The sequence below is a fragment of the Carcharodon carcharias genome, chromosome 25 (assembly GCF_017639515.1).
Source record: "Carcharodon carcharias isolate sCarCar2 chromosome 25, sCarCar2.pri, whole genome shotgun sequence".
In the NCBI taxonomy this organism is placed as follows: domain Eukaryota; kingdom Metazoa; phylum Chordata; class Chondrichthyes; order Lamniformes; family Lamnidae; genus Carcharodon; species Carcharodon carcharias.
This window is the reverse complement of record NC_054491.1, coordinates 24743134-24758436: the sequence shown is the minus strand read 5'-3', so window position 1 is coordinate 24758436 and position 15303 is coordinate 24743134. Positions and strand designations below refer to the sequence as shown.

Sequence of the window (15303 nt, the reverse complement as noted above, 5' to 3'; positions counted from 1 at the left end):
AAACCCAGTACCATAACCACTTGGCTATTTAGGCCAAGCTTCCAAGAGTCCCAGTAACTCTTTCGAGTACAAACCCGTTTCCATCTATTTCAGATGAAGTTACATTGTTTCATAGTTTGCCATTGTGAGATTTGAACTTTTGATCTTGGGGTTACAAACCCAGTACCATAACCACTTGGCTATTTAGGCCAAGCTCAAACTTGATTCCCTTTGTAACTCTTTCGAGTACAAACTCGTTTCCATCTGTTTCAGATGAAGTTACATTGTTTCATAGTTTGCCATTGTGAGATTTGAACTCTTGATCTTGGGGTTACAAACCCAGTACCATAACCACTTGGCTATTTAGGCCAAGCTTAAAGCCTACTGCACCTGGTATTCCCAGGCAGTCTCCCATCCAAGTACTAACCAGGCCTGAGTCTGCTTAGCTTCCGAGATCAGACGAGATCGGGCGTTTTTTCAGACTATTATGGCCATAGGCTTGTACTAACCAGGCCTGAGTCTGCTTAGCTTCCGAGATCAGGCGTTTTCAGACTAGTATGGCCGTAGGCAATTGCTGCCTTATATGAAGTTATATTGCTTCATAGTTTGCCATTGTGAGATTTGAACTCTTGATCTTGGGATTACAAACCCAGTACCATAACCACTTGGCTATTTAGGCCAAGCTTCCAAGAGTCCCAGTAAGTTGCAGTTAAAACTCTGCACTGAGATTGCTGGGCATTGCTCTCACCTGTGAGGTCTTTTGGCTCCACATCGCTGACATGGTTGCCTGCCCTCTTGTGGTCAGTTTGGGTATTGCCTTCCTTGGCCTGCAGTCTTTGCCCTTTTGCTTTACTAGCTGGACCGTTGGGGTTTCTCTGTACCATGGCTTACTTTCACCCCATAAAATAGATCGGTGCTGCTGGCGGATTTCAAACTGCCTGACTATTTGGATGCCCTTTTCAAGGGTCAGATCTTCCTTACCCTGTAGTATGTCTAAAAGGGCATCGTCAGCCACTCCATCTCTTATGAGTTCTGACTTAAGGTCACCATAGTCACAGCCTTCAGCGATCTGTATAATTCATTTGTAAAAAAGTCAACTGGTTCTCCAGGATGTTGGAAACATTTGTTGAATTTTGCTCGCTCTAAAATTTTGTTGCCTCTTAGATTAAAATATGTATCAAATGATTTTAGAACTTCATCAAACTTATCTGAGGATTCATTTATTCCTTGCCTTGCAATAATATCATCGGCTATCAGACCTGCTGAATAAAGTAGTGCATCCACTTTTTCAGCTTCTGTCTTTTTATCTAATCCTGAAACTATCTTATAGAATCTTTTCTGCCAAAGTCTCCAATTTTGGTCTGGCTCTTGGATCAGTCCAAACTGGTCTGGTAATGTTGATTTGTTGTCCATGACTGCTTTAAAGTTCAGGTAAAGTTCAGCTTTAAATGCTGTGCAGGTTTTGAAGATAGCGTCACAGGAACCATTTTCTCAAAGAAGCTTCCCATGGTTGTCGCATTTGCTGAGCTCCAGCGGCGATGACAGTCCCGACTTCTTTGTCTTTAGTTTTGTGCATGATTTGGCGCCCTCTCTGTAATATCAGAGGATTTTGGAGCGTTTTACAATTGATTCCCAACTTTGGCTGAGGTTTTTAAACCTTTTGCTTCTTTCTTTTCCCCCCCTCCAAGGAACTTGGCCGCTATCTAGCATGGCACCAACTCTGAACCCGACTGGCTGCTATGTAGCATGGCACCAACTCTGAACCCGACTGGCTGCTGTAGCATGGCACCAACTCTGAACCCAACTGGCTGCTATGTAGCATGGCACCAACTCTGAACCCGACTGGCTGCTGTAGCATGGCACCAACTCTGAACCCGGCTGGCTGCTGTAGCATGGCACCAACTCTGAACCCGGCTGGCTGCTGTAGCATGGCACCAACTCTGAACCCGGCTGGCTGCTGTAGCATGGCACCAACTCTGAACCCGGCTGGCTGCTGTAGCATGGCACCAACTCTGAACCCGGCTGGCTGCTATGTAGCATGGCACCAACTCTGTACCCGGCTGGCTGCTATGTAGCATGGCACCAACTCTGAACCCGGCTGGCTGCGGTGGCATGGCACCAACTATGTGGCATGGCACTAACTCTGAACCCGGCTGGCTGCGGTGATTTTCCAAACAGGCTGCTCTGACTTTTTTTTCAACAGTACTGAAGCTTTTTAAGCCAGCCCTTGCTTAGAACTGTATTTTTTGCTCACCCCTGCTAAGCCTGTTGATTCTGCAGTCTGTGGGCATTCACAGTGGACCTCAGTGAGATCTTGTGGAGTCATCAGCTGCACAGTGGAGTTTTTTCTTCTGTCTTTTTGTTTTCAGTCCTGCAAAGGAGCTTCTCTCAGGTGATCTCCCTCTGTGTCTTCACTTCAAGTTCTTTCAGTCAGGTCGGAATGCTCCCCCTTTAATTTTCCAGCTTTTGAATTCCTGCTCCAGCTTCTCTGAGTTTCTGGGGTTTTCCATCGCTGCCACCATGTTGTATGTTGTATGTTCAGGTGGTCTCATGAAGAGGTTCTGAGTCTTGTATGGTTGAACATTAAGTGTTTATTGATAACCATAACTATGTACATATATACAGGGTATAGCCTAAGCTATGAGTTAACTCCATGCTTGCTTCTGTACAGGTTTCTATCCAGTCCACAGCTGGATCTAGTCTCAGGTCATGTGTCTCTTAACATCACATTGTGGGCAGTACTGTTTCCCAGTCCCACATTAACACTTGCTATGCCAGATACCCTTATACTATAAAATTCTCCCTCAATACCACATCTCAGGATAACCTGAGATCAGCGTGTTAGTCTGATTTCTTTCAACACAATCTAAGTCTTGTTGTTAACTGATATGGAGTTACGTCACAACTCTGGTGTCATTGCATAGATAGAACAAACTCAAGCAGCTAAATGGCCTACTCCTGTTCCTAGCTCCAAGAAGAGTCTCGGAGTATCTGTTTTAAGTAATGTATTATAAATAAAGGTAAACATTGGAAATAAATAGTGGGCCCATTAAGCCTGCAAAAAGGAAGGATGGTTTGATGTTTTGTGTAGAAACCCTACATTAGAAGTCTGAGATTTTTATCTTGCAATAACCTCATTTGCACTCAAAGAATGGACAGTACCGTAGAAAATGGTGTGTCTTCTAATCTTGCTGATTTATCACTGCTGAGAGTTTTGGGTGGACTTGACCCTGTTTGATTCCTGCTCGAGTAATGGCAATTCTTGCTCACGCCTACAGATGAATGAGCAGTGCATGTGAGACACTGCAGTTTGTAATGACACTTAGAGAGACTCCCAGCTGCTGTGAGATGAAGCTAGATGAAACTTTTAGAAATTTTTTTTCTGGCAGTTATTTGTGGTTTTTCCATTTTAACATTTGAAATCTTTAGTAGTCGCTATTTTAGATTCTTTATGCATGTTAACCGCCGCTCAACAATGTTGCTACTTTCTGTTCCTGATGGCAAATGTATCTCCTTCTGCTGAAGAGCTTGACATCTGACTGTATTATGAGGCCACACAGAGAAACTTCCAGGTGTGCCTGCTGCTTGCTTTCCCTGCTTGCTATTACCCTCCTGGACCCCTTACCTTGTTCTGTGGGCCCCTGGCAGTAACCAGCTGCTGCCAAGTTTTAATGGCTGTTGTTTTGGTCAGAAAATCAACAGGTGGCATATTACTGAGGTCCTACCATGCAAATTTCTCCTCCTGGCAGCGTAGTTGAGGTATTCCTCTGGATCTGTACCCGATTTGTGGGTGCTTGATGCTGATGCTGCGTAGAAGAAATGCTGGGGCTAAATTTAATCCCTAAGTATGGACCCAGTTTGGGTTGGTAAGAAGTTAAAATTTTTAAAACTCTGGCTTTAATAGAGGTGGGATAAGGTGTGGGAAACCAATCTACTCTCAGGAGGCTGGTTGGGACGTTAATGTTTTAAGGAGGTTACTTGTCTCTATTTGTACAGGCTTTTTATTTTTCACCTATTTAGTCTGGGCCAGCAGGTAAAAGGAGACATGGAAGCATCCATAAGTTAAGTGTATTTACAGCACCGCTTATGGGTCTGGAGAAGGAGGAGTGTTCCCCCCACCCCTCCACACCCAGTCCAAGTAGCTTATCTCTTTGCAGCTCTGTGATCACTGACTTTTTTCCCTGCAATATTCCCCATCCCCATGATTTCCCCCAGTGGCAACACTCCCACCTCCCTCCTACCCAAGTGCCATTTCATCAACTCTACATCCTTCGGCTGCACCCCGCTAACCTACCCTTTTGTGCTCCTCGGGTACAACCTTGTGCCACTGGCTTTCCTGCCTGACATGGAGCTAGCCTGTCAATCAGCTTAGCTTTTGGGCTGGAAACCTGAAGAAAAAAATTAAAAGTGCAGGACATCTGGGAAACCTATACTTCCAATTTCCCATCCATAGCTCCAGCCTCCACTACTTCCCTGTACATATTGAGGTCACTGTGTCTAGTGGTATCATCCCTCCCTCTGAGAAATGAAAAATGTCTTCATTAAAATAAGTATAAGCATTTTGAATAATGTTTACAACAATGTGTACTGTTAAGTAGAACATTTTTTTTCTGTTTTCAAGAAGGGTTTCTGTAGAGGCATTCACTCTGACCCACCCCAGTGTGGGGATATTCGCTGCACCTGGGCAATCCTAGGTGAAACATGAGGTAAATCTCTCCAGCAGCCTCATAGAGCTTGTGACTGATAGAAGAAACTTATATTTATACTGCGTCTCTCACAACTTTAGGATGTTCCTAAGCACTTTATAGCTAATGAAGTGTTTTTTAAGCATGCTGCTAATGTACTGTCCTCGATTTTGGCATCGTTGATGTGCTTTGGTATCTCTATCTTTTTCAGGTTGCCACTTGTCACACAAAGAATGGTTATCCTGCTCCCAACATCACATGGTACAAGGACCGTACCCCACTGCAAGCTACCACCAAGATAAACAGCAGTATGTCACATTCTCATGTCATTCTTCTCAACCTCTGCATTCATTGCTGCTTGCTCTGGCATATACTGCCTGAGAACAGTGAAAAGAGCACCTTACCTCCACATAACCTGTAATTAATCGCTGAGTCTAGCATTAGCCATCACTCACTTCCTGACTGCATCTGCACATCAGACCCACACATCAGAATGGATGTTTTGTAGCCGCTGGTTGCTACGACGAATATGATTACAATCTGATTTGAATTTGACCCTTCCACTTATATGTCACCTGGTCTAGAATCATCAGGGCATTGAAGCCAAAATAACTTCATAAGCAAATTCTTGTAAGAAATTAGTGTTGCTGAAATTACTCAGGGTCCCCAATGGCCTCCTGGACAACTGCAGAAAAGCTGGAAATCCGGTTGTGCTAGCCTGCTGCTGTTTCTGGGAGTTTCTGACTTGAAATGTGTGTCTATCCTTTGCCATAGAAGGTGGGGAAAATCTGGGGCAGGGACTCCTTACCCTTGCAGTTCCCATGCTGCTGCATCAGTTAGGACCAGGCAATCTTCGGTGACAGATGGGGTACAAAGAGGGAAGCACTGAAGAAGGGGAATCATTTTTTTAAAACAAAGTTGTGCTAATTGCCCCATTAGGATACTATGGAGAACACGGCCAGATTATGAGGGTGGGATTCTCAGGCAACTCCCACCCTCCCCCCAATAAGAATATAAGAAATAGAAGCAGTAGTAGACTATGTGGACCCTTGAACCTAATTCATTATGATCATGGCTGATCTGCCTCAATGCCAATTTTCTGCAAGCTTCCCATTTGCCTTGATTTTTAAATGATCAAAAATGTGTCTATCCCAGCCTTGAATATGCTCAACGATGGAGCATCCACAATTCTCTGGGGTTGACAATTCCAAAGATTCACAACCCTCTGAACAAATTTCTCCTCATCTCACTCATAAATAATCAATCACTTATCCTGTAGCTCTGCCCCATGTTCTAGTTTCCCCAGCCTGGGGAAACAACCTCTCAGTCTTTACCTTGTCAGGCCCCTTCAGAATCTTGTATGTTTTTGTGAGGCACCTTATTGAATACCTTTTGGAAATCTAAATATATTACATTTACCAGCTTTCTTTTATTTATCCTACTTGTACGCCCTCAAAAACTCTAATAAATTTCTCAAACGCTCAAACCCTTTCTTGAAACCACTTTGGCTCTGTCTGATCATACTATGATTTTCTGAAGTCTTCCTTAAAAATAGATTCCAGCATTTTCCCAAAGCTTGATGTCAGGCTAACTGACCTGTAGTTCCCCGTTTTCTCCCTCCCTCCTTTCTTGAATAACAGTGCTACATTTGCTAACTTCCAATCTGCTGAGGCCAGAATCTAGGGAATTTTGTCAATTTGTAGCCAGCACATCCACTATCTCTGCAGCTATCTCTTTTGGAACCCTAGGATGTAGGCTGTCAGGTCCTGCATGGGGATTTGTTGGCTGTTAGCCCCGTAAGTTTCTCTAATGCTTTTCTCTGCTGACATTAGTTACTTTAAGTTCCTCACTCTTATTAAAGCTTTGGTTACCCTGTATTTTTGGTATGTAATTTGTGTCTTCTACTGTCAAGACAGACACAACATACTTGTTCGACATCTCTGCTATTTCCTCGTTCCCCATGATAATTTCTCCTGTCTCCGCCTCTAACAGACGGACGTTTATTTTAACTATTCTCCTGTTTATAGAGTTGACGAAGCTCAGAATCTGTTTTTTATATTCCTGGCCAGTTTACTCTCACATTCTAATTTTTCCCTTTTTATAAACTTTTTGGTTGCAGTTTGCTGGTTTCTTAAAATCTCCCACTCCTCAGACTCACTACTATTCTTTGCAACAATATAAGCCTCTTCTTTTAATCTAACACTGCCTTAACTTCTTGAGTGAGCATAAATTAAGCATCAGTTTCCAGTCAAGTAGGTCTAATGGATGTTGGACCTGTTTCTTGCAAATTAGGTGCTTTTCTCCAGGGTTTCTGCAAACTCCAATGTAGTCAGTACCAAAAAATAGAAAGACTTGGTTTTCTAGAGTTCCTTTCTCAATCTCAATATATCCCAAAATGCTTTACAGTCAATTAAGTACTTTTTGAAATATATTCACTGTTGTAACACTGGAAATATGGCAGCCAATTTGTAGACAGCAAGCTCCCATAAACAACAACATGATAATGTTCAGGTAATCTGATTTTTACTGATGTTGATTAAGGGATACATGTTAGCCAGGGCACCAGAGAGAATTCACTTACTCTTCAAAATAGAGGCATGGAGTCTTTTATGTCCAACCACCCGAGAGAGCAAATAGCACTTCGGTTTAATGGCTCCAAATGTGCAGCACTCCCTCATTACCCATTGGAGTGTCATCCTAACTTCTGGTGCTCAAGATTCTGGAACTTTCACAGTCTTCTGATTCAGAGGCAAGAGTGATACCCACTGAGCCATGGCTGGATGACCAGAGACTACTGGCAGCTGGGATCCATGTGTAACTGCCGAGATCGTGTCGTGGTATGTTTCATACGAACATACGACTTAGGAACAGGAGTAGGCCACTCGGCCCATCGAGCCTGTTTCGCCATTCAATAAAATCATGGCTGATCTGCTTATAACCTCTTAATCCTGCCTACCCTTGATAACCTTTCATCCCCCTTGCTTATCAAAAATTTGCCTACCTCTGCCTTAAAGATAATCAGAGACACTGCCTCAGCCACCTTTTGAGGAAGAGAATTCCAAAGTCTCACAACCCTCTGAGAGAAAACAATTTTCTCCTAATCGCTGTCCTAAATGGGCGACTCCTTATTTTGAAAAAGTGACCATGAGTTCTAGATTCTCCCACAAGAGGAAACATACTTTCCACATTCACTCTGTCAAGACCCCTCAGGATCTTATATGTTTAAATCAAGTTACCGCTTACTCTTCTAAACTCCAACGGATACAAGCCTAACTTGTCCAGCCTTTCCTCATAAGACAACCTGCCAGTTCCTGGTATTAATCTAGTGAACCTTCTCTGAACTGCTTCGAATGTATTTACATTTTTCCTTAAATAAGGAGACCAGTATTGTACACCAACACCCTGTGTACCTAAAGCATAACCTCCTTACTCTTGTATTTAATTCCCCTCGTAATAAACTATAACATTCTATAAGCTTGCTAATTACTTGCTGCATCTTTTGTGATTCATGCACTGAGATCCCTCTGCATCTCAGAACTCTGAAATCTCTCATTTAGATAATATGCCTCTTTTTCATTCATTCTGCCAAAATGAACAATCTCACAATTTCCTACATTATACTCCATTTGCCCACTCACCTAACCTTTTGTAGCCTCCTTATGTCCTCTCCACAACTTACTTTCCTACCTATCTTTGTGTCATCAGAAAGTTTAGCAACCACATCATCAGCCCCTTCATCCAAATCATTTATATAAATTGTAAAATAATTGAGGCCTTAGCACTGATCCTGGTGGCACACCACTCATCACATCCTGCCAGCCAGAAAATGAGCAATTTATGCCAACTCTCTGCTTCCTGTTAGCTAGCCAATCTTCTATCCATGCCAATATGTTACCCACCTACATCATGAACTTTTATTTTCCGAAATAACCTTTGCTGATGTTTCAAGGCAATTTAGACACGTTGAGTGAGTGAGCAAATAAATGTGGATAAATGTAAAGTTATCCACTTCGTTAGGAAAAACAGAATGGCAGAGTATTTTTTAAATGGTGATAGATTGGGAAATGTTGATGGACCTGGGTGTCCTTGTACACCAATCACTGAAAGCAAGTGTGCAAATGTAGGAAGCAGTTAAGAAGGCAAATGGTATTCATTCGGCTTCATTTCAAGAGGACTTGAGCACAGGAGCAATGGTGTCTTACTGCAGCTATACACCTGGAGTATTGTGTGCAGTTTGGTCTCCTTACCTAAGAAAGGATATACTTGCCATAGAGGGAGTGCAGTGAAGGTTCACCAGACTGATTCCTGGGATGGCAGGATTGTCATATGAGGAGAGATTGGGCCGACTAGGCCTGTTTTCACTGGAGTTTAGAAGAATGAGAGGAGATCTCATTGAAACATTTAAAATTCTGACAGGGCTGGACAGACTGGATGCGGGGATGATACTTCCTCTGGCTGTGGGGTCTAGAACAAGGGGTCACAGTCTCAGGATACAGTGTAGGCCATTCAGGACTGAGATGAGGAGAAACTTCTTCACTCAGAGGGTGGTGAACCTGTGGATTTCTCCACCACAAAAGGCTGTGGAGGCCAAGTCACTGAATATATTTAAGAAGGAAATAGATATCAATTTCTGGACTCTAAAGGCATCAAGGGATATGGGGAGAGAGCAGGTGTAGAGCGTTGAGATAGACGATCAGCCACAATCATATTGAATGGCAGAGCAGGCTCGAAGAGCTGACCAACCTATTCCTGCTCCTATTTTCTATGTTTTTACATTTATCAAATGCCTTTTGAAAATCTAAGTACAGTACATCCACTGGTTCCCCTTTATCCACAGCGCATGCTATTTCAAGAACTCCAATAAATTGGTTAAACATGGGCCAGGATATTGAGCTCGTGGGCAGGCATGCTCCCGACCGGGCCGAGCGTAAAATAATGCGCGATGATGTCGGACGATGTCCTGACGTCATCGTGTAGTCCCGCGATAGTTTGGTCAGCGGGTGTGTGCCGGAGCTGGCAGCGCGCCCGCCGACAATTTGAAGGCCTATTATGTCTATTAAGTTAACAATTGCCCTGAATTTTTCGCTGTCTGTTCAACCTAATGGTTGGCGGGCAGGCGAAAAGGCCAAGTGACCTTTGCATTTTTTGGGAAACCTCATCCATGGGCGGGATGAGGTTTCCTAAAGCGAATAAAAATAAGATAAAAATTTAACACTTGAATTAAAAGCATGTCCTGGGTTTCTATCCAGGGTCACACGAGGGGATATGTTTTATGACATTTTTATTTTCTTCATTAGCTTTTTTAAACAAAGCTTCATCTCCCTGAGACAGCTCTGTGCCTCAGGGAGATTGAAGCGCTCTTTCGCATGCATGTGGGGAGTTCATGCTAGGCTCGACCTCCTCCCCCTCAGGCAGCGCTGAGGACTGCCACTCGCATTCCACGCTGGACAGGCCTTAATTGGCCCACCCACGTGAACTCACAGTGCGGTGCCGATTGCGGGTGGCGGTCAGCTTTCTGACTGCTCCCCCACCCCCTCCAAGCACCCCCGCCAAGGGCAAAATTCTGCCCCATGATTTCCCTTTCACAAAGCCATGTTGACTCCACCTGATTACCTTGAATTGATCTAAGTGCCCTGTTATAACGTCTTTAATAATAGCTTCTAACATTTTCCCAGTGATAGATGTTAAGCTAACTGGCCTATGGTTTCCTGCTTTCTGTCTCCCTCCCTTTTTGAATAAAGATGTTACATTAGCTTCATGTAGTTCTGTTAGAAGAGGCTAAGATTTTTGTTACTGATCTGAAGTCAGTTAGGCAGCTTCTGTGCTGTATTGAATGTATGAATGATTTCTGTATCATTGAAGGTGAAAGTGCATATAGTGCTTCCCAGCCCTTACTGATTACAGCTCATGCTTTCTTCTGATTTTTGTGTTTTTCTTTAGAGATGTACATGATTTCTCAGGCCACACAGGAACCCAGTGGCCTTTATACTATTGTCAGCGCACTTTATTATGTTCCTGAGAAAAAGGACAAAGATTCTAAGTTTTACTGTGAGGTGAGCTACAGGATGCCACCTGGAGTGGACAAAATGAAGGAGTCTGTTAGAATCAGCATCCCAATAAGCTGTGAGTATTCATCAGCATTACAGAACAGACTTAAACAATATTGCATGGATCCATCTGACAAGGCTAGATTGCATGTACAAGTCCCCTAATCTGGAGGCTAAAACTTCTGTACTACTGCCAAAGTACAATTTCTGCTGCGAGATGAAAGAGCCTGATCTGGAGGCTCCAATTCAGTAAGTACAGATGCAGGTGTAGATACAGCCTGAAATCTTAAGATCACCAAAAGCTGATTTAGAGAATCTAACAATCATAGTATATGCCAAAAAGTATGTAGAAGAAGCAGATCGGTGGTTCAGCATGCTGTGTAACAGGTGGACTGATACCTTTCATTCTGCACTATGAAGTGTCTCCCCTCCGTTCTGTGTGGCAAAAAAGTTGAGTTTGGGAGCTCATAATGGTGGAGTTGCAGGTGTCACCCACATTCCACAGCTCTTGTACTGCAGAATGTTCACACCATCTCAAGACATGTTCTTTATCCTTTTCTGAAAAAGTGAGATATGAAGGATTTTCTAGTGATAAATTACATAATGATTTGGAGGCTTTGATTAAGGTAACATTTTTTATAAATTGCCCACCTCAGGATTTCTGATTTCCAGCATTCCCTGACTATCCTGTTATGGCCATATGGTTATCATGGATGCAAGTCATCTGGTACTTTATAGGACTTTGGCAAGTGCTGGTTTCAATCATTAGCCTATTGGTCTCCCTCTTGTGGTAGAAAATAGTTTATGGGAAAACAAAAGCCAAATATTGAAGATGCGGGAAATCTGAAATAACAGCAAAAATTGCTGGAAACACCCAGGCGGCATCTGTGGGGAGAGAAACAGAATCTTGTGCTCCCACTGGTGACGAGCTTGGAGGCGGGTAGGGCATTATGGGATGGTAGCATATCAGAACCCTGCTGACTTCCCATCTCTTCCAGAATTAAGTTCTGGGTGGGAAGGCCCATGGTCAACCTTCCTGCCCCACTGCCCAATGAATTCCTTAAGCAGCCAATTAATGACCACTTAAGGGCCTTGTTCTGCCACCACTGGTGTTCGCTCAGTGGGCCTGTCACCATGCAGCATGCATAACAGGTAAAACCACGTGGGCAGCTTGTAACCTCCAGGGCTGGGCTTCCCTCCATTAAAGGCACTCAGTGTCGAATTGAACACCCCACCTTCACCCCTGCCAACGTTACTTAGCTGTGGCTGGTTGGCTCTCCAATCCTGATCCTGGGACACCAGAAGATATTTTTACTGCAGCAGCCACTGCCTCCCCTGTGGCACTGCTGAACACAAGGACTGCCAACCTCTAATTGGCTGGCTGCTCTTGGTAGGTGAGACTTCTGCCCCAGTATCTTGATTCTAGGCAAAGGCCTGCTGCTGGCCTCACCACTGCCTGATTGGCTTGTGGTTCAGTAGACCTCCCGGAAAAGAAGCAACATGGGTCTCCCTCCCTTCTTAAATAGTGATGTTAGATCTTGCTACCTTCAAACCTGTGGAGACTCTAATTTAGGTGGAAGACCATAATCAATGCATCCACTACCTCTGCAGCCACCTTTTTTAGGACCCAAAGATATAAGCCTTCGGGTCCAGGAAATTTGCAGGTGCAGTAACTATGTTTTTGTTAAATGTTGGACTGTACCTTAAGAATAGTCCTGTGATGTAAGATCACATGACCTGTGTAAACCAATGTGTTAGCAAATGTGAGCTACTTCCACAGGCAGTGTAGAGATAGAGATGGAGTTGAAAGCACACATGTAGTTGCTGCTAGCTGTATTGTAAATAAACCTAACGTTCCTACTTAGAAAGTTGTGTGAGATCAACTCTATTACAAATAAGTGACTCGGCCACACTACAACAAACTGGCGATGAGGATAAATCAGGACAAATCAAGATAAATTGAAATCAGCACTGTACCTCACCCAGCGATTTTGAGTATCAGTGCTCGTTTAAAATAACAGAGGTTATATGCACCCAAAATGCCACAATTTTGCAGAATCAATCCCTTTGAGCCAGCCACAGACAGTTGGTCTCAGTATATAGAATGCCTCGCCTTCTTCTTTCAAGCAAATGAAATCATGGGGGAAGAGAAGAGGCGAGCAATCCTCTTGAGTACTTATAGGAGCAAAACCTACAGTTTGATTCGAAGTTTGATGGCACCCAGTGCTCTAGATTTGAAGAATTTTGGAAAATTGGTGGATCTTGTGAAGGGACATTTTCAACCCAAGCTCTCAGTCACGATGTAGAGGTTCCGATTCAATTTGCAAAATAGAACCCCCGGTGAGACAATTGCTAGCTACATGGTGAATTTGAAGCAAATAACAGAGCATTGTGAGTTAGGTGAGACACTGAAGGACATGCTCAGAGATCGTTTAGAGTGTGGTGTAAAAGAAGACATTATTCAGAGAAGATTGGCTGAAGTGAATCTGGATTTTAAGAAGGCGTTAGAAATAGGGCTAGCCATGGAAAGCACTGCAAGAGACTCACAAGCAATACAAGGGCTGCAAAATGGCGCCATACTATAAATCAGGTGGGAACAGACAGCCTAAAGTGGAGCGAAAAAGCGAGACTCTGCCGCAATTTGGAAAAAGCCCCTGCCAACCGGAAACTAAGAAGAAATAATTTAGCATCTGAATCAAAGAACAACCTCAATCGATGTGGAAACAATCAGTCTTTTAGCGATTGGCTGTTTAAAAAAAGTAGAATGTTACTTTTGTCACAGAAGTGGACATATAATGAGACAGTGCAAAGAGAAATTTAAACAAGCTTGGAAACAACAGAAGAAACCCAATGAAATCTACAGTGTAGAAGAGTCTGAAGTGACAAATTCTGATGTTTATTCATTACTTAACATGAAAGTTGGGAAGCCAGAGCCAAGATAAAAGCAAAATACTGTGGATTCTGGAAACCTGAAGGGAAAACAGAAAATGCTGGAAAAACTCAGCAGGCTTGACAGCATCTGTGGAGAGAGAAACAGGGTTGGAATTTCAAGCCTGTATGACCCTTCTTCAGGCCACTTCTTCAAAGTGTGGCAGAAAGAGTCTGGAGAGTTCAAGGACTGCAACAGGATGAAAAAGGAGTGTGTAAGGACTCAGCAACCTGAAGCAATGCAGCCTATCTCAAACAAAGACATGGAAGAACAGCAGAAGAAACTCAGGGAGACCCTGCTGAGTGACAGATTTCAAGACGAAGTGAATAACGTTCACAAGGAAAAGGTAAACCTGTTGAAAAGCCTTCACACACAACAAGATTCCCTCAGGTCAAAGTTTGAGCCTCTGGAACAGTACGAAGAGAAACAGAAAGAATTCAGCACCTCTTGTGAACAAACTGAAGAACCAGTTGGCAGAGAAGACACATCAATGTTCAGGTTTCCAGGAGGCAGCCAACAAATACAAAAAAGAGATAGAAGAGCTGGAAAATCGGCTAAATAAAGTCAAAGAGGCTTTGAAAACAAAAATCGGAGAGCTTTCCAAGGGGCGAGCAGATAATGAAGGTTTGGGAGACTCAGCTCCTGAACTAAGACAAGTTGAGATTTCACCTGAGAGAAATTTGGCCAACAGTGAAATCAAAATGAAGGACGAGACTAAAGACTGTGGTAGAAAGAAGAAGAGAAAAAGGAAGAAGTTTCTGAAAAGACAATAAAATGGTGGCTGGTAGCACCTAAAAACACTCAAAGGAGGCAATAAACAAATTATCGAACTATGCCTACCTTGATGTTATTCCAGTCCCTCTCAATGGATGATGATGCTGAAGATAAAATCAAAGAGCTACAAGTTACTTCCAAGATCTTATCTGGAAAGAATTCTAGATGCTGTAGACAAATGTGAAGAAGTTAACAGGGAAATCATTGGAGACCAAGCTTGCACGCTTTCTTTCCCACTACAGAATGACCCTCACATGACGACAGGAGGAATGCCTGCAGAATTGCTGATGAGTCATCACCTTAGGACAAGACTGAGCCTAATATTTCCAAATTTGGAGGGGAAGGTGGAGAAGCATCAAGGAAACCAAAAAGCTGCGTATGATTTGCATAGTTGTGAGAGACAAATTACTGCTAGAGAAGCAGTAGATGTGAAGAATTTCGGTGGAGGACCGAAGTGGTTACTGGGTAAAGTAAGTTCAGTGACCAGACCATTATCATACAAGTGAAAGGCCAGATCACCTGTAAGCATGTGGACCATTTAGAATAAAGAGAGATATCACAACAAGATATAGTTCCACCTGTAACCATTACTGAACCAGTGTTTCCTGTTGAAGATGCTCAACCAAGGACTGATATGTCTGATGTCTCTATCAGAATGAAAGACACTGAACTGCAAGTGCCCACCGAGGTACCTGGTGTCCATGCAGTTCTAGAGAATGTGGTTCCTGAAAAAGAATCTGAAGTTGTGGAGCTGTGACATTCCACATGAATCAGGAAACCACCTGAAAGACAACTTGTAAATTTCATAACCTGTGTAAATATTATAATGTCATGAGATAAATACACTTGTAAATACAATATGTACTGCAAAGTTAATGGGGAGGAATGT

General features: G+C 43.1%; 1 protein-coding gene and 1 pseudogene across 6 annotated transcripts in view; one reads left to right on the top strand and one right to left on the bottom strand.

Moving 5' to 3' along the window:
* LOC121269544 (basal cell adhesion molecule-like) overlaps positions 1-15303 on the top strand; it is a 265738-nt gene that overhangs the window by 224503 nt on the left and 25932 nt on the right. For all 6 annotated transcript variants that reach the window (XM_041174218.1, XM_041174220.1, XM_041174219.1 and 3 more), the window contains 2 exons: positions 4876-4972; positions 10605-10787. In XM_041174218.1, coding sequence (XP_041030152.1) covers positions 4876-4972; positions 10605-10787 — 280 coding nt within the window. The remainder of the gene's footprint in view (positions 1-4875; positions 4973-10604; positions 10788-15303) is intronic.
* LOC121269749 lies at positions 358-478 on the bottom strand (annotated as a pseudogene).